The sequence below is a fragment of the Misgurnus anguillicaudatus genome, chromosome 14 (genome assembly GCF_027580225.2).
Source record: "Misgurnus anguillicaudatus chromosome 14, ASM2758022v2, whole genome shotgun sequence".
Taxonomy (NCBI): Eukaryota; Metazoa; Chordata; class Actinopteri; order Cypriniformes; family Cobitidae; genus Misgurnus; species Misgurnus anguillicaudatus.
Window position 1 is genome coordinate 9,545,328 of NC_073350.2, and position 27,819 is coordinate 9,573,146.

A 27,819-nucleotide genomic window follows, 5' to 3' on the forward strand; every position below is an offset into this window, starting at 1 on the left:
TTTTATGACATTAAGCTGGCCCAATGACTGCTCAGCCCAGTCATCGTCCTTTTTTTCCTAGATAGACCAGCCCGCTCAGCAGCAGCCCATTGGTTATTTTTGATTGACATTAAGATGGCCCAATCACCGATTTGGTCTCTGTTCAAGCGAGCATGCGTCGTCGGTCAGTTCACGTGTCAAAATAGAGAGAGGGAGAGATGGAGAAAACACGCAAGAGAGGCGCAGATAAACTGTGCGACAAAAGAAACAGGCTCTTCAGCAGACGCTGCAAAATGTGTTAAAATAACACAGTAGGACCTTCAACTCGCGTCGCTGGTGATGATGATGGTGGTGGCATTGGCAGCACCAGCACGCAAAGTGTCAGTGATGAGAGGGAGAGAGACGAGAGAGAAGTGAGTGTAGTGCCTGCGGTAAGCAGACCTGCTTTCAAAACACAAGTTTAGATAGATACCCCTTGATAAAACTGAGTCAAAAACACAAAATTATGGTGATAAAGCTGCAATAAAATAATTGCACTCTTTGCTCTTTGACTACGAGAGTGTATCTGATTCATAGATTTTTCGTTGATTGTCTGTTTCAAAACGTATCATTTCTCTTCAAGCAAAATCAAACAACCCAGGAGATCTGCTTACAAAAAATATATGTTTATTGTATATAACAACACACTTGACAGATAATGTTATAAATCTCTATTACTGTAATCACACAAGTTTAGTTCAGTGAATGTAGTGAATACTTTCCTGTGGCTAAGTACTGCAAGTAATAATCAGTTTTCAATATTAATGTAAGCAGCACTTGTATTTTGTAAAAAGTCAGCAATTCAATGGCAAATTTTGCCAATTGCATGAAGCTTGTTTTAGGATTCATAAGTGTGGATTACTAAACTAAACTAAACTAAACTAAACTAAACTAAACTAAACTAAACTAAACTAAACTAAACTAAACTAAACTAAACTAATAAATAACATGTTTTAGAAGTGTTTGTTGTGTCAACTCTCACTCTTTTCTGCTATTAATTGGGTTTAGTGCTTTTATGGAGTTGGAGTTGCTATTGCTATACATATTTAAAGGCGTGCAAAGATGGGTGATATTTGTAATTATACACTGCAAAAAATTATTTTCAAGAAAAAAATTCTTAGTATTTTTGTCTTGTTTTCAGTAAAAAATATCTAAAAATTCTTAAAATAAGATGGTTTTTCTTAATGAGCAAAATGACCCAAGAAAATAAGTCTAGTTTTTACACCAATTTTTTTTTTAAATTTAAGTGATTTTGTGCACAAAACAGGCAAAAAAATCTGCCAATGGGGTAAGAACATTTTTCTTGAATTTCTTTGCATTTAGTGTTTAAGAAAAATGTTCAAGATTTTTTGCTTACCCCATTGGCAGATTTTTTTGCTTTTTTAAGCACAAAATCACTTAAATTTGATATTTTTGGTCTAAAAACTAGACTTATTTTCTTGGGTCATTTTGTTCATCAAGAAAAAGCATCTTAATTTAAGAATTTTTAGATATTTTTACTGAAAACAAGACAAAAATACTAAGAGTAATTTTTCTTGAAAATCATGTTTTGCAGCCTATGTAGTGTGGGCCGGTTTGGGCCAAAATGCCAGGGCCGAATTTTTGTCCCAGTCCAGCCCTGACCTTGATACTAACAGCAGTATAAAACACAACTCTCAAATGTTATTGACCAAAGTTGTATTTATTGAACATTAACGTACCATTTACAGTGAAAGAGATGACCTTCTGCTTGAACTGCATCATCCAAAAACACGGTTCATTGTGTGCTGTAAAAAGTGGGAGGTCTTCTCTATTTAACACCCTAGAAGTTAACAAACTCCACTAACAAAACACTGTAGGAGTTGATTTTTTTAAAAAGTGGTAACTAAAGCAATAAACCCCGAGAAGCAGTGGGTTACCAGTGCATTTTATAACAGTTAAGGGGCGTTGTTAGGCACGACGCGAAGCTAACCCCCTTAGCTGTTATAAAATACACTGGTAACCCAACGCTTCGAGGGGTTTATTGCGTTTATAAAACGGTTACTTCATATGCATAACGTTAGCGGGATTTTATAAAATAAAACCCAAAAAAGTTGTAATTATATTAGTACAAATATTACTCTTCAGCCAAACAAAGTAGTTCCTCAGAATCAAGTGTGACTGAAACAGAGCGCAGTTCACAAACAACACAGACACAGCAAAGACACAATGAAAATATGATTTAAGACTGTGGTGTTTATTTTATAAATCACCATTCATCTAATTTATACATTAACATTTAAATCGTGCAACTGTTGAAGTGATGATCAAATATGCTTGTAAGCATGCTGAACTCTTTCCCCGTCAGCGTTTTTTTTTTTTTTAAGTTGCCACCCAGTTTTAGTTTAATGCCTTCCAGAAAATTATCTTCTTTATATAAACATAAAATATCAAATGAAAGAACAGACCATTCGCTTTGAAACAAAAACAAACAAAAAAACATTTCATCCTACCTTCATTTGATCTCTTATCACCTCTCAAATTTTTTTATTAAAAGCGGAGATAATTCCATTTTTGTGAAGAACTTTAGTAAGAGATCAGATTCAGACGGAGCCATGAACAGTACTACACGGTGTTTTCAGTGAATGCGTCAGTGTTTAAGTTGGGAAAGATCGCCACCCAGTGGATAATAGCGGAGGTATGAACTTGAGTTATAAAATCCTCAGACAACGTTTTCTCTTTATCGACGAGATGACTCAACAATATTTATTGACATTTATCTGGATATCGCCATTAATTGTGCAATTGTAGACAAATTAAAAATATGATTAAAGACTGTTGTGTTTATTTTCATAAATCAGTACGCAGCAACAGTGGCTCAGTGGTACTTATGTAATGTGGTCTGAACCGTGAGGTTACCGGTGTATTTTATCACGGCTTAGAACGCGTTTCAACCAATCAGAATGAAGAACCAGAACTGCCCGTTTTATAAACTCTGTTTTGACACCAACTCTTTATTTTTATAGAGTTAAATAAAATAGTTTTAACTCAATCCAGTGTTAAATTAAATCCGAACTCTTTATATTTCCATTAACACCGTAATTTTAACTCTGCTAAATTGGCTGTGTATAGAGTTGTCGTCCAGATTTGAAAAATTGCATGCGAGCCCCTACGACAGCAAAAATCGCACTGTGTACGCCCGCCTTTAGAGTTCGATTTTGTAGATAGAACCTTTTTTTTATAAAACGTCCCAAAATGTACACAACTTAAAAAACAACATCACATAATGTAAATAAGTTGTCACAGAGTAAGAATATTTGAATTACTAAATTTTGACAAAAAATGTCAGATAGAACCTTATGATTCCAAGGGGACGATAATATGTCAACACTTTAAAGGTCACAAGTGAGGATATTACTGGTGTGTTTTATGTCATAGAATTTTGGGCTTGTGTTAACCCAAGATTTTATTTGAGGCATTCGGGAGATTGGAACCAGAAGTTTTAAAATGCTAACTCTGAGTTTTGCCTATACAATTATAGATAATCCCTGCTGCAATCCATTACTTGAGAAATTGACACTATACAAATTTTTAACATAAACATAGTAAACATAAATAAACATAAAACAAAATTTACTATTTATTGTACACTAAATTTGTCTCTGTCTTGCCACAGGGAGAAAGATGAGTTGAAATACCGCTTGGAAAACTTTTCTATGAATCATACAGAAATATCAAATGTCAAGATTCTGGTAGCTGGACAAATTGGAGCAGGAAAGTCCAGCTTTATTAACTCAATCAATAGCGCCTTTCAAGGAGTTATTGATTGCGAAGCGCTTGCCGATGCCACTGCTTGTACAAGCCAGAGTTTCACACAAAGGGTAGGTATTATTTTACTGATGAAATTGCAGTCATACAGCACTTAAAGGGATACTCAATTTTACAGCATGATTTTCTCACCCTCAAGCAAACCGAGATACATGTGTCAATCATCTTTTATACAAACATATTTCGAATTATTTTAGTAAATGACCTTGCACTTCCAAGCCTTATAATGATAGAAAACCGGGATCAGGAAATAACTAAGAAATAAAAATGTCTAGTTGATTCAAGTTTCTTTATTAAAGTTTCAATATTGTATGCATTTAAGCAGATTTTAAAGTATTTATGCTTTCTTGGTTTTCAGTTCCAAACATTTCACATCAGTAACAAAAGTGGAAAGTTGCCCTTCGTCTTCGGTGACATAATGGGTTTAGAAGCTGACTCGGTATCTGGATTACAAGTGGATGATGTCATCAACACCATATCTGGCCACGTAAAGGAGTACTATAAAGTAATAAAACACTACATTTGACAATCAAACATTAAACAATCAAAAAGCTAGTCAATGTAAAAACAGCAAGCTACAACAATGGCTGTCAGGTTTATCACACTGCTCAGTGTCTATATGAGTGCACACTACAGAGTGTATAAAGTGACATTGAAGCAGTGTTGAAGAAACAGAATCACTAAAGAAAAGATGAACCCTAAGAAGAGAAATAAAGCAGGGTTTCCCGCAGCACTTTGTAGTTCGGGTGGCCTGCCTAAGCTGGGGAACTCTACCGCCTTAACTAGGTCATCCAAAAAAACAAAAAATCCACTGCACAAAAGGCCGTCAAGTGCATCTCGGAGAGCTCGGAACGCCGCGAGCAGGCACGTGCACCACACAACCGAAATGAGAGAAAGAAAGAGACGTGGTCCACCGTCGCTGTCTGAAGGACATGGGCAGATTGACCATCTGGCAATTCTGGCAAATGCCAGAGGGGCCGGGTCATTTTCTATGTGGGCCGGTGAGATTTTTTCTACATATAGAGAGGTTACGCGGACACAGTAGCGAACTGGTCATCTGGAGTACCGAGAGTTTTCCCAGTGGGCCGCATGGCAATGTAGGCTGGTTTGCTTTAAAGCTGACATAACACAAGACGTTTTTGCCAAATCAAATTTTAATCAAATGTTAATCTTGCTTATATAGAGAGTAGTATTTCATCATTCATATGTTCAAAGAGTCTTTCGTTTAGTCAGATTTATAAAAGAAAGAACAGCCTTTCTGATTTTTGGTGTAAAAGGTCAAACACTTGAAGGCGTGCGGTAGGCGGAGCTGAAGAGTTACGAGTATGCGCAGCTTCGGATACTTTTGGATTTACAGCCGACATAGATGGAAATCAAACTTTAAAAAAAAACTTTTTTTAAAGGAACAGTATGTAGGATTGTGGCCAAAACTGGTATTGCAATCACAAAACTTGTGGCTAAAACTGGTACTGCAATCACACAACTGGTGGCCAATACGTAACATGACAACATAAACATCAGTTGAGGGCTGCAACTCCACTTTTTAAATGACAATATCCTGGCCAGACCACTGCTGTCAGTGATATAAGTATTTGAAATGAAAATGATTTCTTAATGTCTAGTGATATATCAGGACCATTTTATGATTAATTGATATAAATTTCTTACATACTGTTCCTTTAAATAACCAGCCTTACATTATACATATGATCCAGAATCGGATACTTAGTAATGGACGAACAGGAACAATAGCAGCAACGATTACAGCAGGACGTCTCTATCAGGTAATTAATCCTTGCTTGTCTATCCGCTATTTTAATAAAAAAAGCAACATAATCCAGTTTTTAACTGCATTTGCCCGTTTTAAAAGGTGTAAATGTTGTAAATGCAGTACAAAGTGCTGTTGTTGGTGTTGTTTACATTACATGCACGTGAGATTTTGAATTACTAACGCCTGTGGTTGTGACTCCTAAACGGGGTCTTTTTAAAGTTTTGACAGCTCCAATAGTTGTAAAAAAGTGGAAAATCCGGCATCAAACTGAACCTTGTTTGTAAAGCAGTCCTCTCCGAAATGCAGCCAGGGAACAAACAAACTCATTCGCAATTACCTAGCTGTCTTGGAAAAAACGAACTGCATCCACTGTTGTCTTACGACAGGGAAAGCTAAATAAGGTTTTCTTCTCCTTACATCCAAAAACACACTTCTTTTGTCGAACTATCTTGCTAAAACAAAGTTGTTGCATGCTGTGCAATGATACCCGTGACTTCTACTCGACGGAGCAATGCTAATACGCGTTCTCGCTCTCACTTGACGTGCAGGGCAGGCGTGCTTTTCTGGGGGTAAAGGCCAATAAAAGGAATATGGGGTCAATCAGTCGTAATGGATAGCCCATTTGAAAAAAACTTTCCGAAACTTGTAGGAAAAAGGAGGCGTGAGTTTGGCTCAGAAATACTTCGCGTCATGCCGCATTGCACCTTGGGTGTGCATTCAGGGTCGGACTGGGAACAAAATTCGGCCCTGGCAATTTTCTTCTGGACCGGCCCAGCACTGAACTGACAACCCCCCCACCACACACACACACACACACACACACACACACACACACACACACATATACAGTGCCCTCCATAAGTATCAGGATACAGTAAAGACAAAATTTCTCTGTTTGCTGTGGAGACCAGAAATTGGTAAGATGAATATCAAAAGTACAGAATGTCACATTTTATTAACTGACTTGTGTGCGTTGTCCCCAAATGCAAGAAATGGATCAAAATACTACACATTCTCTACTTCTCTGTGTGAAGAATTAATGCATCAGGACACAGTTCATCACCTAACACTTCTGAGCCAATGGTCTCAATATGCTCACATTAAATACAAGTATTAAAGTACAAATGTGTTGTTTCATTGAGTTGGTATTTGTGTATGTTAATACAGGTGAAAAAATAAATGTGACATTCTGTACTTTTGTCTCATATTCATCTTTTAATGTTTATACATTTCTTGACTCCACAGCAAACAGAGAAATTTTGCCTGTATTGTCCCAATACTTATGAAGGGCACGTATACAATATTATACAGTACTAGTATATATGTGTAAAACTGCAACATACACAAACAGTACAGTATAGATTAAATAATACTTTAGACAAACACAGAATTGACAAGCATTTCTATGAAATTAACTCTAGTCTCAATGTTGATGTATATACAGCTTATTATGTGAAATATCAGACAAGTTAAACTGAGTTTTGCATTCACTATGCATATTAAACGTAACTAAATTTAGAGAATCTATGGTCGTCTAAGCCGGGACATTGACAGTGAACAGTTATGTGAAATACAAACTAATTTGACAAAACTCATGTTTTCTCATGAATCTATCTGTCACGTGTGGTGTGTGTGTTGCGACTCTTGCGAGAAGCACTTACATTATGCAGCCAATTAGATATCAATCATTGATGGATTGTCTCAATTCTGTGCTTGTTGTGTATACAGTATTATTTCTGGAGTTTGCGTGCGTTTAACCGTGTAGTGTAACGGAAAATATAACTCGAGTAAGTAAAAGTACCTGCTTTAATGTACTCTCAGGGGTAATGTTACGAAGTAAAACGTGTTCCAACCCCTTACCATCTCTGGGCGCTGGGGTGACATCTCCAGCAACGTTTTCGGAGGTGTCGTTAGTTCTACTTCCACTAGCAGTAGCAAACAAATTGTCAATTTTAAAATATTTTGCAGCATTGGCCTGTAGGCCTTTTTCCTTTTTCTCACGGATCTTCTCCGCTCCTCCTTTCCTCTTTTTGATGCCTCTGTTGTCCATAATGATTTAAGTGCAACGTGCAAGCCAAGGCTAAATGATGCGATTTCACTCATCACTCACTGTTATTTTTTTCGCCATAAACAGCGGCTGCTTGGACAAATCCACTTGAGGGGTTGGGCAGGGGGGCATGACCGTAACACACTGAACCTGTCATGAAGAGGCCAAAAAATATTGACCTTGTCACCCCTCTCCCCAAGTCAAATGGATGCAACTGCATTATACATGATGCCGGGGCGCAAATAAATAACTTGAATATTTTGGCATAAAAAAATTCTCGAAGGGCGGAGGCCACCGCACCGGCCCACATGTGCGCCGGCCCACCGGGCTTTTGCCCGGTAATACAGATTGCCAGTCCGAGCCTGTGTGCATTATTATCTTATAATTAAATGTGTAAGGTACCACCCACAAGCCCAACGACAGATACAAGTGGAGTGGGTGAAGGGGTCTCGTGTTCGTTCCTTCCTCAGCGCTTCTAGAAGAATAATTCCATATCATGATTAAATTAATTTCTTTGAACTCTGTGTTTAAATTATAATCTGACTCCAATTTAATATACTAAGAATTTTGTGCATTATTCCAATTATCTGTTGATCATAATTTAGATGTTTGATTATTTATAAATTCCCATAGTATTAATTATTCGTTCATAAGGACCCAATATCGCACAGGATATACGTAGGCCGTTGCGTACATCTCACGGCAGTGGCGGTCCTGGCTAGATTTACGCCCTGGGCGAACCATCCCTTGGCCGCCCACAGAAAAAAAAAGAATTACCCCCAAACCCCGCCACCAACATGTATTAGTTTGTTATATATAATCTTAAATACAAAAAGGTAACAAGAACAGAGAAAAACATGTAATACAGTATAAACACCCACTCATGCACACGCGCACACACACACACACACAGTTGCTGCTGTAAAAGTATCTGACTCTTCATTTTGGCCAGTGGGTGCTCTAGCTCTAAAATATTTCAGAAGTGCCCCTGAATTTACAATTAAGATACAATTATGTAAGTTAGATACACTTATTTCACACATGCATCAGTTACCTAATTAAAATGACCATAACACACATTTTATTAGTATTTGTTAACATCCTATAAACTAAGCATACACTACAAATTATTTAGAAAGCTATATCACTGTAGCTTACAAAATGCCATGTCAATGTATATTAGGGGTGTCCTCGACTAAGGACTTACATATTCGAATCAGAATTGTCGAATCTTTCCATAGTCGACCGATAGTCGAATCATCTATGTGTGTGTGTGCATGGGTTGGGAGGGGGTCAGACCAGGTACAAATTGGTAACTTTTATTTTCTTTCACAAGCAGCACACATAAACAACTTTCTGTTAAAGTGACCAAAACTGTATTTCAAGTGATGAACGAAGACAAAACTGACGATGCATTTATATATTTATTTTTTAAGGTAAAATATATAAGGCAACATTTGTTTATTTATTCCTCATAACATTTTAAAGCCACGATCTACAGAACATCACTCAAAAATACATTTTGATAACTAAACCTAAAAAAATAACAAAGATGATTCTGCCTTGGAAACCCCGGCTACAATTAAGTGTTTTTATTTAATTTGGAGATATAGCGCGTCAAAGCAGTCATGACCAAAAAAACCCGACAAATGAGAAATGACAAATAATTTGTGATTGTGACTGTAAATGATATAAACTAATCTTTATTTACAATTCATTAAACGTTAATTTATAACATGAAAAACACTGAAATTAATGATTTTATAGAGACTACGCGTTATTATTTAACACAGAAATACCTGCTTGCTTGCTTTGACTTTGATCATTTCTGTATTCACTTTAGATACAGAAAGACCGGATGATATTATTTATTTCAGGAATCTCTTTGCTATCATTTGAAAGTGAACACCAACCATAATATTAAATCACAAGAAAGACATTCGTGTCAGGCAGAAATAGGTTCGGTGCAGATAGTTTCCGTTTCATCACCGAAATTGTAAAAAACGGCTTACCTGTTTTGTAGTTTTACTTTTGACAAGATAACCAAAATGTATGATAAATACATTTTAAAAACTTATACCCGTCGAAAAACATCCGTTTTTTAATGTTTAGTTTGATGAACTCCTAAATATGTGTTATGACTGGAGGAGAATAACAGGAAGCAAATGCGAGGTGAGATGAACAAAGGTTTATTTAAACAGATGACACAGATGATAATGCTGAAATGGTTGGACAGACAAAGGCTGCGGTGACAATTCCTGGTGAGCGTGGATGAAGTTTGGTTGACGGGTGAAACCGGATACACAAACGGGCAAAACTCCACACGAAGACGAGATCACAGGAACACACGAACACGAGAACACTGGTGAGACATGTAGCGTAATCATCTGGCAGTGAGAAGAGAGAATGGGTGAGTATATATGCCGTATGGGTAACTACCACCAGCTGGAGCAAAGCAATCACGCACACCTGCACTCACTCAGATCATTAGCGATCAGACACGCACACACACACAGTTTAGTCATACAGACAAACACAACACAGAAAGTCACGATGGACTTATCCTACCGTGACAGTACCCCCTCCCCCACGAACGTCACCTGACGTTCCCGGGCTCCTTGACCTGCGATGGAAATCATCAATAAGGGAGTGATCCAATATGTCCCGAGCCGGAACCCAACTTCTCTCCTCCGGACCGTTACCTTCCCAATCCACCAAGTAGTGAAATCCGCGTCCCCTCCGTCTAGAGTCCAGAATACGATTGATCGAATAGGTTGGTTCCCCATCTACGATACGAGGCGGGGGGGGAACCGGGACAGGCGGATTAAGACGAGATTTAAACACGGGTTTAATTTTAGAAATGTGGAAAACCGGATGAATTCGTCTGTACACAGGAGGGAGATTAAGGCGGACTATTACTGGATTAATGATTTTAGCAACAGAAAATGGGCCTATAAATTTGGGAGTCAACTTATTCGAGACGGAACGCATCGGAATATTCTGAGTAGAAAGCCACACTTTTTGACCCACGACGTAAACGGGAGGCTTCGACCGGTGGCGATCGGCCTTGGCCTTGGTGCGCTGTCTCACCTGGAGTATGACCTCACGTGCCCTACTCCAAGTGCGACGACTCCACCATAGAGAGTTGTTGGCTCCAGGAGGAAGGATTTTTGGAGACCAAACATCGCAACACTCTTTCCACATCCTGATTGGCTCGCTCGGTTTGACCATTGGTTTAAGGATGAAACCCCGAAGACAGACTAACCGTAGCCCCTAGCAACTTGCAAAACTCACGCCAAAATTTAGATATAAATTGGGGACCCCTATCGGAGACCACGTCTGTCGGAAGGCCATGTAACCGGAATACGTGGTCAACGATAGCGACCGCTGTCTCCTTGGCTGAAGGCAATTTGGGCAAGGGAATAAAATGAGCCGCCCTCGAGAATCGGTCCACTACGGTTAAAATCACCGTATTACCCTGGGAGGGAAGGGACTGGCAGCGGTCTAAGTAACCCGTCAGGAGGACGATTAGATGCCTTACCCACAGCACAAACCGAACAAGCCAATACAAAATCGTGTGTGTCACGAGCCATCCCTGGCCACCAAAATCGTTGCTTAACCAAAAACTTGGTTCGACTGACCCCTGGATGGCAAGCTATACTGGAATTATGGCTCCATTTAAGTACCTCTGATCTCAGTCCCTCTGGCACAAATAACCGGTTCGGTGGGCAACGGGCCGGGGGCGTTACCCCTTCTAAGGCTTTGGTCACCTTCGATTCGATCTCCCATGAGAGCGCGGAGATGAATATGGTCTCCGGTAAAATGGGCTCGGGAGAGGAGGCACGATCGGAACGCTCAAAAATGCGGGACAAAGCATCAGGTTTGGTGTTTTTAGAACATGGACGGTAGGACAAAGTGAAATCGAAACGACCGAAAAATAAAGCCCACCGAGCCTGCCTAGAGTTCAAACGTTTAGCAGATTTGATGTACTCGAGATTCTTGTGATCAGTGTAAACTATGAAAGGCACACCCGACCCCTCAAGCCAATGCCGCCATTCTTCCAGTGCTAGTTTAACAGCCAACAATTCCCGATTACCAATGTCGTAATTACGTTCGGCAGGCAACAAACGATTGGAATAAAACGCGCAGGGATGCACCTTTCCGTCTGAGGATGTGCGTTGAGATAACACGGCTCCTACCCCCACATCTGACGCATCGACCTCCACTATGAACTGACGCTTACGGCTTACGATCAGGGGCCACAAGAATTGGGGCTGAAACAAAGCAGCCTTTCAGTTTGGTAAAGGCAGTCTGGGCTGCCTCCGACCACCTGAACGCAGTACTAGCGGAGGTCAAGGCAGTCAGAGGTGCGGCTAGTTGGCTGAAATTGCGAATAAAACGCCGGTAAAAATTGGCGAACCCCAGAAATCTCTGCAGGGCCTTGCGAGACTCTGGGGATGGCCAATCAACCACAGCCTTAACCTTCTCCGGATCCATACGGACGCCCTGAGTCGAAATGATGTGCCCTAGGAAAGAAACAGACTGTGCATGAAATTTGCATTTCTCCGCCTTGACAAAAAGCCCATTCTCTAGCAACCTAAGAAGCACTCGTCGTACGTGTTGCACATGTTCCTGGAGAGACGAAGAAAAAATCAGTATGTCATCTAGGTAAACATACAGAAACTGATCTACCATGTCTCGCAACACGTCATTAACGAGTGCTTGGAAAACTGCCGGCGAGTTAGATAGACCGAAAGGCATAACGCAGTACTCAAAATGGCCACGAGGGGTGTTAAAAGCAGTTTTCCATTCGTCCCCCTCCCTTATGCGAACCAAATTATAAGCATTGCGTAAATCCAATTTTGTGAAAACGGATGCTCCTTGCAACCTCTCGAAAGCTGAAGACATTAACGGCAAAGGATAAGTATTCTTTACCGTAATGTTATTCAACCCTCGGTAATCAATACAAGGTCGCAAGGATCCATCCTTCTTACTAACAAAAAAGAACCCTGCCCCCGCTGGAGATGAGGAAGGACGGATGAATCCGGTTGCTAGAGAATCAGAAATGTATTTCTCCATGGCCTTCATCTCAGGAACAGATAGAGAGTAAAGCTTGCCCTTAGGCGGAGACGTACCTGGCAATAACTCTATAGCACAGTCATAGGGACGATGAGGAGGTAGAGAATCGGCCCGAGACTTACTGAACACTCCCTTCAGGTCCTGATACTCCACGGGCACGTTAGTTAAGTCCACCGTCTCCTCAGGAAACACAGATGCAGAGACAGATACACAAGCAGAAACAAGACAAGACTTATGACAAGCTTCACTCCAACCGGTGATAGTCCCTAATCTCCAGTTGATAGATGGGTTATGTTTAAGCAGCCAAGGATGTCCAAGTACAATGGGAGCCAGAGGGGAAACGGTGACGTAGAATTGCAAAGTCTCAGAGTGATTTCCAGAAATACAGATGGTGACCGGGTCCGTGATGTGTGTAATGACAGATAGTTCACTACCATTGAGTGCGAAGGGTGAGATGGGTTTGGAGAGAACTGTCAATGGAACCTGGAGCTTACGTGCAAAGTGGTGATCGATTAAATTCCCCTCGGCTCCCGAGTCCAGTAGTGCGTCACAGGTGAGATGTGTATTGCGCCACCGCAGCTTCGCCGGGAGGAGGGTAGATGTTAACGGGGTCTTTGCTGAAGAGATTCCGCCCGAAAGTAACCCCAGCACTACTCTCGGGCGTTGCCTTTTACCGGACACCGATGGAGGAGGTGCCCGGCCTCTCCACAGTACATGCAAAGACGCAGTTATCGATGACGAATCCTCTCCTCCCGGGAAAGCCGAGCTCGACCCACCTGCATGGGCTCCGGATCAGAAAAGGATGAACCGGCCGCAGACTCTCTCGACGGGGGCGTCTTCTCCCTGCCAGCCTGAGACCCATCTTCATCGTCGTAAGCAGAAATAGTCCTTAATCGAATATCCGCACGGATGGCCACCTCAATCAAACCATTCAGAGAGGCTGGAATCTCTCCGTGTTGGAGCTCACGTTGAATGCGGCCGGTTAACCCATGCAGGAAAATATCCCACTGCGCCTCTTCGTTCCAATGCGTGTCCGCTGCAAGCGTACGAAAGTCAATGGCGTAATCAGAAACCGACCGTGTACCCTGACGAAGATCAGCCAATTTCCTGGCAGCGTCTCTTCCCACCGCAGATCGATCGAACACCTTCCTCATCATCGTGGAAAGCGCCTCAAAATTCTGGGTACACGGATCGCGATTCTCCCACACCGCTGTTCCCCAACGCGCCGCCTTTCCCGTCAGCAGAGACAACACAAATCCAACCTTGCTTTCTTCGGAAACGTAGGTCTGGGGCTGAAGAAAGAAATGAAGAGAGCATTGAGATAGAAATGATCTACAACCTTCTGGATCACCTGCGTATTTATCTGGCGTGGAGAGCTTTGGTTCCTGACGGGAGGCGCTCGCGGGTGGTGTGGTAGGAACAGACGGTGCGGGTGGCGCAGTGGGTAGCGTCAGCTGTTGGATCGCCTGGGTGAGCTCAGACACTTTGTCTGTCATGTCCTTCATTCCCCGGCTCAGTTCCTCGATACGACTATCCTGAGTGGTGAAGCGATGAATGGCAGCGGTGATGAATTCTTCGAACCGAGCCGGGGATCCTTTACCTGCTGCTTCCATGATGGCCAGATGATTCTGTTTTGACTGGATGAGAATAACAGGAAGCAAATGCGAGGTGAGATGAACAAAGGTTTATTTAAACAGATGACACAGATGATAATGCTGAAATGGTTGGACAGACAAAGGCTGCGGTGACAATTCCTGGTGAGCGTGGATGAAGTTTGGTTGACGGGTGAAACCGGATACACAAACGGGCAAAACTCCACACGAAGACGAGATCACAGGAACACACGAACACGAGAACACTGGTGAGACATGTAGCGTAATCATCTGGCAGTGAGAAGAGAGAATGGGTGAGTATATATGCCGTATGGGTAACTACCACCAGCTGGAGCAAAGCAATCACGCACACCTGCACTCACTCAGATCATTAGCGATCAGACACGCACACACACACAGTTCAGTCATACAGACAAACACAACACAGAAAGTCACGATGGACTTATCCTACCGTGACAATATGAGACGCAGAGCACCTTGCCGGTTCGGCTAAATTACATGCGCAAGCACGGCCAGCACGCAATAGCGCAACATCGATACAACGAAAAGCAATCCAAAATTTACAGACTTAAATTAGATCAGAATTTACGTTTATAATAGATACATTTTTTTAATAAAATAATGTCAGAAGTAACAAAGTGCAGAACAAATTTGCAAAATGCCTCAAGTGCACAGAAACAAAACACAAGCCAAATAGTTAAATCAGATAACCCAGAGTGATTTATAAATAAAATAAAATAAATTATTAAAAGAATAGAAAAGTATAGCCATAATATAATTGCCAGCTTTGTCTTTTAAATGTAGAAACAGACAGGCAATGGTTTATTAACGAAGAAACCTCCGTGTAGCCCGGTCACAGGGGATGTTGGATTTATTAACGCATTTTAAAATATTTATTGAAAGCTGTTACTTCACATACTATGTGCAGCATTATCATAATATGCTGTATATTAATATATTGTGAGAAAGCTGTTATATGTGAAATCAGATAATGTGTGCACCCATATACGGCCAAAATTTAATGATCCTCATTTCATAACACATCTGCGACGATTCGACTGGTAGTCGAATCAGGCTTCTCCTATCGATGCATCGAATCTTCGACTATTCGGGGTCACCCCTAATGTATATTAGAAGTTATTTAAGTTGATACATATAGCGTAAACCGTAAAGCAATAAACATTACACAGTCAGGAGGTCTGTGTGAATTTGCACTTTTTGTGTTGCACACACAAACTGTGTTGCCTATAGAGTGAATTTAGTTGCATGACATGATGCCTCAATTCTAATAGTTGCTAGTTCAGCAAAACTAAAACCAAATACAGTCGTGTTCTGTGGCTAATAGCAACATATTAGCAAGAGTGCGAGGCTAATATAATAAATAGCCTATTTCCTACTGTCACTCACGTCGTCACTCATAGAAATCCGCATACCTTTATCTTTTGCCTGTTTCTCCTCATCTTCTTTTTCTGAACCGGGCAACTGAGATGGCTACTTTGGTCTTTTAATTTGATCCATGATGATGAAGATGAAGAAACTCGACATCATTAACTTTGCATTACATTTTTCCAACAACAACGTCCGTTTTGCCCGTCAATCAACCGGAGTCACGTGACGAGAGTCACGTAGATGAGTTTACAGAATTTTTTTCACATAACCCAATTAATTACATGTTCGTAGGTATATATATGGGTCTATGTTAATTTTAGGAATGAAAAAAACAATTTATTTGGAAGCAGACGCAGCAGTTTGTGTTGTGTGGCCTCTGGCCTGGGAGCAGTTAATCCCTCGCTCGCCCCCCTTAAGGCGAGCGAGGGACTTGCAGTCGCAAGTTGATTCCCCGCCCCCCTCACCCGTGCCTCTTCTGACACGCACACAACCTGTGTTTCTCAGCACTAACTTGACATGGAAATGAGCGGTTTTGATATAATTTTTTTTTTTTAGGGCGCTCATGCGCCCTCACATAGATTGCGCCCTGGGCGTTCGCCCACATTGCCCATAGCAAATACCGGCCCTGTCTCACGGACACAAAATTGCCAGTCTGATCTTAGTCAGAGGTTGCCTGGTAAACTAATATTTTTACGTCTGGCCGCCCCATGCTTGCTCCGATCATAAAAATAGTTACTTTAGTCACGATCATGCAACTTGCTAAGTCAGGTGATAGACATAAATCTGAGAGTCCTGGTGAATGTGCTACATGCTCCATTCAACATCAAAAAACCAGTGTGATCATATCCTGACATACTTATTTTGCGGTAATACCTCCTTCAATCTACTGGAAATAATAATTTCTGAAATCAATACAATTTCTGAAGAATTCAGATGAAACAAATGTAACAATTTATTATAACAGGCAGGTTCCAGCTTCAAACATAAATTAAAAAATATCATACAGAATATGATTCAATTCCAATTAATTAAAATGATCAACAGTTACAAAGTCATACATGGAAATAGACACTCTGGCTACAGAGTACTTCCATCATGAATATAATATACCCAAAATGGTGTAGGAAGATTCTTGTTAAAGATTTCTCCCATAATGTTTGGATACACACACACAAAGTGTGGGGAAGTTTCTTGCTAAAGAATACTTCCCCGAGTCTCTTGCCAAGCCACCTTATATACACAGAATGAGACAAAGAATAGTAACATCTCAAATCAGGATTTGGTTGGTCGGTTCTCATGACCTGAAGGAGCACCAATGGGACTGTTAACCATCTGTTATCTAGATCTCCTCATGAGTTGACACCCATCACAGGAGTACAGATTATGTCTTAAGTTTTAAACTTGTATATACTTTCTCTTAGCATTATAGAAATTAGACCTTTTTAACCATCGCACCATGAAAACAACACCAAACATGAAGATGAAACCTTTGTAGCATCACAACATATGATATACCCAATGTGTTTAGTATATTTCCAGTAACCAGAACCTTAAGAGAGAGGAGAGAGGGGATGAAATACAGATCAGTTCCTGGGTATTCATGAAACCTGTGGAGAGAGACAACAGGGGCACGTTCAATGTCACAACGGTGCACAACGTTTTGCTACGGTTTCCGGGTTGAAAGCGAGGGGCAACCTTCCGATCTCTCTAATGAAGCCAACACGGAAGTGACTTAAACTGCAATTCATCGACTGGCCGCTTGAGGCTGGCTTCAAAAGGGAGTCAATTCCCATAGACTCCCATGTTAAAAATGGCCAACTTCACAGTAGAAAATAATATGTTTACAGCCTGGTACAAAAAGTGTTTTTGGCCTATATAGCTTATTTTGCCCTTCATGACAACTGTGAGGGGGGTGAATTTTTTTGTAACTCACCCGTTAAGATTATATTAAGCCTTAAACTTCTGCATAATTAAGGGCGTGGCCGCTTGAATGTCGGTTGAACAGCCACTGCTGTCACTAGACTCGCGCTAGGCGGGCGTGGTTTCACCTCAGCTTCACCCATGTCCCGCCTCTTTACCCATTTTCGATTTTCCGCGAGTAATTCGCGGGGACGCGCGGCCAAGATGGCGACGGCAGGCAACGCCTACTTTAAGCTTCAAAAGCGATCTTCACAAACCAATGGGTGACGTCACGGACACTACGTTCATTTTTTTTACAGTCTATGGTTGAAAGACATGTTTCCTGGAAACGGTGTGCAACGGAATGCAACAGGTTTTAGAAGCGTTTTCTCTCGTTTGGTGGGTGTGTCAGAAATGTCGGCCCAATCAGCGGCAAGATGTATAAAACCACGCGGTAGTAAAGAGACAGCTCGCTCAATGGGTTCAAGTTGGAATGTTGTCTTTCATTCTGGACGGCAAGGTCAGTGACTGTAACATTGAGTGTCTTTTACAGTATTAAACACACATTTATAACGATTTCATCAGGCTTCAGAAACATTTAAAAAAGAACACAAAGAATGGCCTCTCAGCTACCGTAGTTGCAACTCTTACGTCATCACAACAGGGCGTTCAACGCATCACCGTTTCTGTTTAATAAACGTTGTGCAACGTTTTGTCGGGGCTGAACCCGGCCCAGGTCTCTCAAAAATAGACACAGAATGTGGTTTTTATTGTTTTATGGTCCAGCTCCAAAAACAAAACTTGTCCACCTGTCCTACAAATGGCCCGTCGTCAATTATTCCTACGTAAACATACAGAATATTTGTCTAAATGGTCTAAATAAATAAAGTAAGCTTACATATTACGATCATTTCTAACAGAAATATTCAAAGGCTGAATCTAAAGCAAAATAGGCTGTGATATGTTAGAGTCTTACGTGTAAAAAAGCCCATCCATATAAGAAACTTTACTATAATAATGCAGTACGTACATAACCAAACTATCAAAAGAGTGACGCCCACTGTGGCCCACAGCCTATCATTTATCATGTGACTGTTTGGCACTATTCATATTTACTTTTAAGCACTAATGCTCTTCATTATGGAAGTTTTTTTTTTGTTTTTTTTAATTAATTAATTAAATTATAAAATAATTAATTAAATTATAAAATAATTAATTAAATTATAAAATAAAAAATAAAATCGCAAAATATGTCCCAAATTTGAAAATGAAATGCTAAAATAAAAATTAAAACATTATATTAAATTATTTCATTTTCATTTTTAACTTGATGAAGCATCATTCCGGCCAAATTGAAAAATTTAATTAAATTGATAATTTGACATTTCATTTTCAATATAATCTTGAGTCAAGACTGACAATATTAAAATAAAAAGGCAAGCTTGAAAAGGAATCTTTAAATAAATTTTTTAAAAGGCTTTTTATTCATGCCCAAGCAATAATAGGGACAAAATTAAAATGTAAAGTTCAGTTTTAATTTCATGTTCTGTTTTTCTTTTTAATTTTCATGTTCATTTTTATTTTCAACTTGTATGCAAATTCAATGTTAGTCAGTGGGTGGGGCTTACTTGCTTTAAAAAAGGGGATTGGCTGAAGCAGTGTTCAGTGTTGCTTGCCAACTTAGCGACCTTATTGCTACATCTAGCAGCTTTTAGACTCATTTAGCCAAACTTAGCGACTGTTTGGATGAATCTTAGCTTCACATCTGTACAGATAGGCTACTGTGTCGATTGTACTGGCCAACGAGTGCCGGGTGGCGATGTCACGGTGAAATGTGCCCTCTGTGCATGAAGCAACATTTAGACTGTACGAGCTGACGCGTGGATGAGATTCGAGTACATTGTTTACATTTCAAAGGAGCACCAAACATTAAAAAAGGCTGGTCCGCTGTTATGTATGTGCGTATTTTTACACATCTGATCCGGTGAGGCGTCAGTTCAATGAATTGCAGACATACACAAACAGTCACTTACTTTTAAATGAACATTATCTGTGCTGTCTGTACCACCCCACAAGTATCACCCCTATGTGAGTCTTTCGGGGTCTACTCTGTACACAACTAGTGGTGGGCAGAGCGAGGCTTCGTGAAACACTGAAACAGTTGAATCAATTGTGCCGTATGTTTCGAGGCTGCGAAACATCAATCCGAAACCGCCTCCACAGTGACATCTAGCGGTCGTTTGCATGTCTTTACATGAAGCAGCCTTGACAAGATTTTAGACGAGCGCTGACAAATTGTATCCCACATGTTGTTTGATTGACACAAAAGTGATAGAATGGGAGAGTGGATAGTGCTCTCGACTCTCAAGCGTAGATCTTAGGATCGAACCCGGGAAATTCATGCTCTACATCATCACAATAAAATGCTTTTTGTTGTTGTTTTAACATTGTTTTACCTGAGCTTTTAGGCTCACAATTGTCGATAACTATAGGCTATTCGGGTCTATTTAATAAAAAAAAAAATGGAATAGAGATATACCAAATAAATAATAAGAGATTCATAAAATATATCAAGCCATAATATGTCACATTGTTTACATATAAAGATCTTTATTCAAATATATAAATTGTTCTGTGTTGATAAACTCAACCAGATTCTTTTTTACATATAATTTCTCCAGCCTTTGAAAACACTCTCACACAAGGGACACTTGTTGCTGGCATGCATTTTTTGTAAGTAGCCTAAGTGTTACATACCTATGAGGAAAATTACTTCTTTTCAGTAATTTATAGTATTTGATCTTGCCAAAAACGCATCTATGAGTTATTGTCAGATTTGCTTCCTACCCTGTCAGTTTAAGATTCGACGCAGATTCGACAGGTACGCCACCTTTCGAAACACTTGTGAAATGCACCGTTTGGTGTTTCAAATCACTTCATCACGTGACATGGGTGTTTCGAATCACATTTTGGAGTTTTATGGCAGTTTACAATCAAAGTGTGCCGCAATGACTTCTGGGGCGTGAAGTAATTTCAGCAAGTCTGCACTCGATGCATCCTCGATATCAAGAACACATCTGGGTATTTTCATGCGTCCTCTGTCCTTGCGTTCTTGAGAATTGGAATGAACTTCGACCGTTAATGATGACGTAGAGCGAGGACACGAGATCGCTGAAGAACGCATATTGAGAAACAGCCATTATTTCATGTTGTTATTGCTAATACACTCTAAAAAATGCTGGGTTGTTTTTAACCCAGAGCTGGGTCACTATTGGACAGAACACATTGCCGGGTTAAAATGACCCAACTGCTGGTTTGTTTTAACCCAATTGCTGGGTTATTGGCAATCAACCATCTTGAAACAACCCAGCAGTTGGGTTAAAATAACCCAGCAGTTGGGTCATTTTAACCTGGCAGTGTGTTCTGTCCAATAGTGACCCAGCCCTGGGTTAAAAACAACCCAGCATTTTTTAGAGTGTATAATTTGTTGTTTTAATAATATATAAGATTACTGCTTTCCTGGGGTGGGTTGTTGTGCTGTAACACCCTACCGCGTGATTTTGTTGCTTCTTCACCGCGGTAAAACAAAATCCTGTACGGTCACAGCCAACAAATCAGTGTTAAAAATGAGGACCACTTACAAATATGCAGGGTTTCAAACTGGGCCGAAGCTGAACCCCGTCACAAAGGCTGAAGTCTGCTCTGGTGTGCCCGCTGCAAAAGTAAGTTAACGTTACTGGTCGCTGTGTATGTCCATTCTCATGAAATGCATACAAATAGCACGCAGTGTGATTATCGTGCTATACGGCAAATTTCAATTTTGAGAGCATATGATACACCAGTCCAGCTTCTTTTAATGTTTGTTCCTCCATTGAAATTTAAACAATCCACGCGTCAGCTCGTACAGTCTAAATGTTGCGTTGCCCAGCTCCATGCAGAGAGGGTAGACGCACATTTCACCGTGACAGCGCCACCCGGCACTCGTGGGCCAGTACAATCGACACAGTAGCCTATCTGTACAGATGTGAAGCTAAGATTCATCCAAACAGTCGCTAAGTTTGGCTAAATGAGTCTAAAAGTCGCTAGATGTAGCAATAAGGTCGCTATGTTGGCAAGCAACACTGAACACTGCTTCAGCCAATCCCCTTTTTTTAAGCAAGTAAGCCCCACCCACTGACTAACATTGAATTTGCATACAAGTTGAAAATAAAAATGAACACGAAAAAAAAACGAAAATTAAAAAGAAAAACAGAACTTAAAATTAAAACTGAACTTTACATTTTAATTTGCTCCCTATTATTGCTTGGGCAGAATAAAAAGCCTTTTAAAAAATGTATTTAAAGATTCCTTTTCAAGCTTGCCTTCTTATTTTAATATTGTCAGTCTTGACTCAAGATTATATTGAAAATGAAATGTCAAATCATCAATTTAATTAAATTTTTCATTTTGGCCGGAATGATGCTTCATCACGTTAAAAATGAAAATGAAATAATTTAATATAATTTTCAAATTTGGGACATATTTTGCTATTTTATTTTTTATTTTATAATTTAATTAATTATTTTATAATTTAATTAATTAATTTAAAAAAGACCAAAAAAACCTTCCATACTTCATTACCTCATAACAACACTGCTTCAATGTCACACTGTGGGGTGCACATATAGACACTGACCATTGTAATAAACCTTACAATCGTTGTTGTAGCTTGCTGTTTTTACTGTAACTAGTTGACAACAGTGTTGCCATTTAGTTAGTGTAAAAAAGCCTGGTAAGGTCTAACACTGATGTTAACATGTTCTATCTTATTAACATATTTAACATATTTCATATTATTTTACTATCCTAGTTTATGGGAGGGAAGGCACTTACTTCCGAGGATGAATATTACAAGGAAAAGCCTTCAGTCTCTGATCAGGCCTTCTGTCTGGTTTACGTCATAGCTGCAGACACAGTCCACCTTGCAGAAAACAATCTGTTCAAAAAGTTGAAGTTAATTCGCCAGAGAATCAGTGATCAAGGTAAAACTGCACTCCTGTTATACTCCAGGCAAATTTGTAAATTACCCCATGATTTACTTACCCTAAAGCAAGCCAAGATACACATGTCCATCATCTTTTAGACAAACACATTTGGAGTTATTTTAATAAATATCCTTGCTCTTCCAAGCTTATAATGGGAGAAAACTGGGATAATGGAACAACTTCTGACTTTAAAAGTGCATTCATCCTTCGCAGAGGTAATCCTGCTCCAATGGGTTAATAAAGGTCCTCTGTGGGTAATCAATGAGATTGTGTAAGAAAAATGGTAATGGCGCCATCTTGGACTCACACAAAAGTTTTAGCATAGTGAACATTGGTTGCCATAGGCACATTGCGCAGTGATGTGTAAAGTGAACAGTTTAGGGAAAAAGGTGTTTTTGGATGCCTGAATCCATAGGCTTTAAAAGTGACAGCTGTATATATTAATCAAAAAACAATCTGCAACTTAATTTTATATTTATTTGTCCGTTTGTCATTGGTTTCTTTGTTCTTATATTATCACTTAATCTTTACTTGATTATTTAATTACTTAAGAACTTTTTACTATTCATTTAATATTAGGCAAGCATTTATCCTTATTGTCACTTCTGGCCAATCCTTTATTCTGCTGATCTAACTCATTTGGAATACACTAAAATTGTAGTTTGGGGTTCCTCTGACGACTGTTGTTACATCCAAGAGCACAACATGTCCTGGGCATATTGTGGTCTTGTTATGAACCTCCTGGGAGTGTTTTATTGATCTTCCTCTGCACTGTAAAAAATAAATTGTTGGCTCAATGAATTATTTTTTAGTAACTAGTTCCACAGAAATTTTACGTTCACTCAATTTCTGTCTCCAAAGTGTTTCCTGGATTGAGGTTTTTTAGTTGGCCCAAACTTGACTCAAATATAAAAAAGTATGTTTGCTCAATTAGCTTTATACTTCATTCAACTAAAATGTTTTAATCAGTTGAATCTTTAAAAACTTACAGCAAAGACTCTGTCAATTAAAATTGAAGTATTTACTCAATGTTTTATGTGTTACTTCAATTAATATTTATTATTTGGGATTTTTTTAATAACATTTTTAAATTATTTATCAAATAATTTATGCTGGTGTTGTTTACAAAATAATTAACTTCAGTCACATAAAACAAAAGCTTTTTATTCACTTATTCACTTATCATACAGACTGAACATACAGAATTAAGTCTTCTTTAAATAGAGGGCATAAAACAGTCCAAAAGCACGCCAAAGTCAGTCAGAACATCTGCAGGGTCATTTAGGAGACTTTCTTCAGCCCTCTGGTCTGCCTCTCACATCATCTCCGCTCTGGTTTGATAAACAGAGGAATATAAACACACACACATACATAAATAACATGTTTAATATAATAAAGCTTGACGGTGAAAGACTTTATTCCTAAATAACGTTAACGTTAGGCCAAATTTCCCTCAGAAATCACACATAATTAAACACTATTGGTCGGTTTTCTCGGACAGGGCTTTTCACTGACTAAAATAACTTACTGACATCTCTTAACATATGAGTGCTATTGTTTTGTCTCAAAATGCACGCCAGTATTGTATTTTATAAGGTTTGTTTGTAAAAATGTCCCAATTATAATAAAGACAGAGTTCTAAACCATGTCCGTTAAACCAACCCCATATCCAGGCTATCTTAACTAAAATAGCTCCACTTTACTTCGGACACTTAACATAACACACTTCTAAATATATCTTTACAAAAATATCATTACAAAAACGTAGAGTATTTGCATCTTTGCAGATTAATATATTCTAAAATTAACATAATTACAAACACTTACCTGACGTGAACTTGAGGAAACGGCTGATGACTTGTGTCCTGTGAATCAGTAAGTGATTCCAGCTGTTGCGTGCGGATTGATCTCAGATGAAATGACCTGTGATCCAGATCCTTCCGAGTTAAAACATTTTAAATTCAAAATACACAGACGCACGCACATACATATACATACATGCACACACGCGAGCACGCGCGGGGCGCGCACACACACGCACGCACACGGGTACACACACGGGTATATTTAGAAGTTTTAAGATTGTTATGATATTGGGACTATTTCTTCACTCGCACCTTCAGCTCTGAAGTTCAAATTCGCAGGCAGTACGCAGCCCAGTTATAACAAATGTGAAAGATATGAAATATCATTCAACAGCGATATCAATTAAGTGCAATCCTAAAATATGATTTAAAACATACCGGTAAACCTTTTATTATTAAATATAAGAAATTAAAATGAATTAAATCACATGTTTAAACGCCACAGAGATATCAGAGCCAGCAGTCGATTTCTGATGGGCTTGCCGAGGCGAGGCTGCGCTGGGCGGGGTGTGAGCGCTTAAGTGTCTGTGATTTTCTGGAGCTCATCTGGAGCTCTTCTCCGTCTGAAAGTGTCCGAGCACATTTTTAAATAGACGCTATCTATATTAACCGACCGCATATTTAAACTTAAAGCACATACATTCACGTCTGAACAACTCTTACAATTACATTTTGTAACCAAATAACAGTAATATTATGAGCATTTTGTTGTCAGAAAACATAGCTGTCATAAGTCCACATATTGACCAGATTTGTCTTAATTAGTTCAGTCAACACTAGCCATTCTGAATGTTGACTGAATTTGAAAATAACCATTAATTTAATGTTTTAAACACAGATTTATCAAGACTTAAAATAACATGTCTACTTAACTAAGCCCAAACAAGAAAATTGGTTTAACTTATATTTTTTTGCCCTTTCAACATTTCATTAATTGGATTTTTCACAGTGTGGTAGTTGTGGCTGCTGTGACCATAGACTAAAGCAGGGTGCGTAGCTGTGACCAGACACAAAAATGGCGGCGACAAAACACAGTGACGTCACGTGGTCCAGATGAATTGTTCCCTTATACCTATGAGTATGTACTGTAGATGTACTCTGTTGTTACAAATAGGTTTCACAGTAAAATTCCCAGTGTTAAATTAACAATGCTGGGAATGTATATTGTCCCAGAGTGTTAAAGTAACACAGAAGCAGTGTTAAAGTTGATGAGATAATGAAGTGATGATTAAGACATTAAAAACCCCATAACTGTCACACCACCCTTTTGAGTGGGGGGGGTGAAAAGTTGATTTGCATTTCAAATGAATATAACTCTGGCATTTTTTGGGCTAGAAGCCTAATATTGGTCTTGTTTTAAAGAAGACAATTTAAGGTTTTTCACTGAAGTGTCTGGAGGTGAAAATGTTAAACAGAAAAACATTTATAGCAGTTTAATAATTAAAAATAATGCAGTGTATATTACATTTATAAATGAAAGTATATAAAAAAAATTCAAAAAAGAAATAGTGTAAACTTGAAGCCATATGTCTCAAGTAGTTGTGATCCAAATTTCAAGTTAAAATCACAATGTGGTTTGTGTCACTCTTTTAGTCGTTTTACCAACAAAGGCCAGTAGGTGTCAACGGTTTGCTGCATACTCTTGTCATAATTTATTCAATTACTCTCACTGCATTATTATTACTGCTAAAATGTTTTAAAATATGAAAACTACATTCGTAGAGCTTTCCAACGAAATATAGTTTGTCAACATTTTTGAAGATTTATAATAGGATATAGTTTTATGAATATATAATAATTAATATGCATTCCTATGGGTGGGGGGCATGTAACAAAAAAACTGTCACTACATTATTTCTATCATCAGATGACCTTGAAATATGAAAACTTTCTGGAGCTTTCTAGTGATATATAGTTTGTCATGATTTTTTAGGTTTAGAGGAGGGGTTTAGTCTTATAAATATGTATAAAAAGTTGGCCACACCTATGGGCCCATGACCATTTACAAACTGACTCTCATAACATAATTTTATTCCCAAAATGGTGATGATATATGAAAACTACACTCTTAGAGCTTTCAAATGATATATAGTTTGTCATGATTAGATACGAATTCATATGCAAAAAACTGAAGCAACAGTAGGCGTCTCGTAGGCGAAACAGTGATATATAGTAGGATTATCAATGTTTTAGGCGCACTCTTATCATAAATGAATCAATTACTCTCCCTACATAATTTATTTTATAAAACACTGAAAATATATGTATTCTAGAGGCTTAGAACTTTCCAAAGGTATATAGTTTGTCACGATTCGATAAACATTTACATCCAAAATATTGAAGTAAAGTCAGGTGTTCCTCAGGAGGAACGGTGACAGTAAAAGGGTTAATGGTGTACACCTGCTGGTCATTCTGTGTCAAATCAACTTAATTTTTTGAAATTTTCCTGTCTCTAATTTTTGATGACTCTTTTTCTGGAGAAAGTAATACTAAAATGATGAAGAAAGTTAAAATATTTTGACCTTTTTCATTATTTTAGTATTATTTTACTTACTCCAGAAAAAGAAAAAGAAAATAAAAATTTAGAGATAGGAACAATTCTAAAATTAAGTTGATTTGACACAGAATGACCAGCAGGTGTTCACCATTAATGTCTTAATCATCACTTTAACACTTTGTAGAGTGGGACCATATAAGCTCCCGATAGTGTTCATATAACACTGGGAGTTTTACTGTGTACGCTGTAAATTCTGTTTAATTATGCGGTACATTGAGGGTCATAATCTGAAGAGTTACCGTCCAAAGTAAAAAAAATTCCATGTGCACCACGACAACCATTAAGTTTATAATCCCCCGCAGTTTAAAATACAATAAGTTCTCAATAGCAAAATGTTTCTAAAATTGTATTCTCTTTCCAACAAAGTTTTAATTTACATTGTCTCTCATTGTAGGAATTCCTCAAGTGATTGTCATGACTAAAGTGGATGAAGCATGTCCATTGGTAAAGAATGATCTAAAGAAGATCTACTATAGCAAGAAGATCGAAGAGAAGGTAAATCACACCAAATGGTTAGGTGTATTTTCACCCGCTACTGCTGTTGTTCACAATATCATAATTAAAACTTTTCATCCATCTTTTGATCCTGTTCAGGTGCAGTACTGCAGCATCCAAGTGGGTGTGCCAATAACCAGCATCTTTCCAGTGAAGAACTACCATAATGAGATTAACACGAACGATGAGGCTGATGTTCTGATTTTAAAGGCCCTCGATCAGATTGTGCGTTCTGCTGTTAAAAGACTTGAGAAAGGCACTTACTCACTTAAATGA

General features: G+C 39.0%; 1 protein-coding gene across 1 annotated transcript; it reads left to right on the forward strand.

Moving 5' to 3' along the window:
• The first annotated feature begins 321 nt into the window (after positions 1-321).
• LOC141369577 (interferon-induced protein 44-like) lies at positions 322-27,819 on the forward strand. The gene is made up of 6 exons (XM_073876475.1): positions 322-392; positions 3,653-3,857; positions 4,163-4,309; positions 22,452-22,623; positions 27,443-27,543; positions 27,643-27,819. The coding sequence occupies exons 1-6, from the start codon at positions 322-324 to the stop codon at positions 27,817-27,819; spliced, it is 873 nt and encodes a 290-aa protein (XP_073732576.1).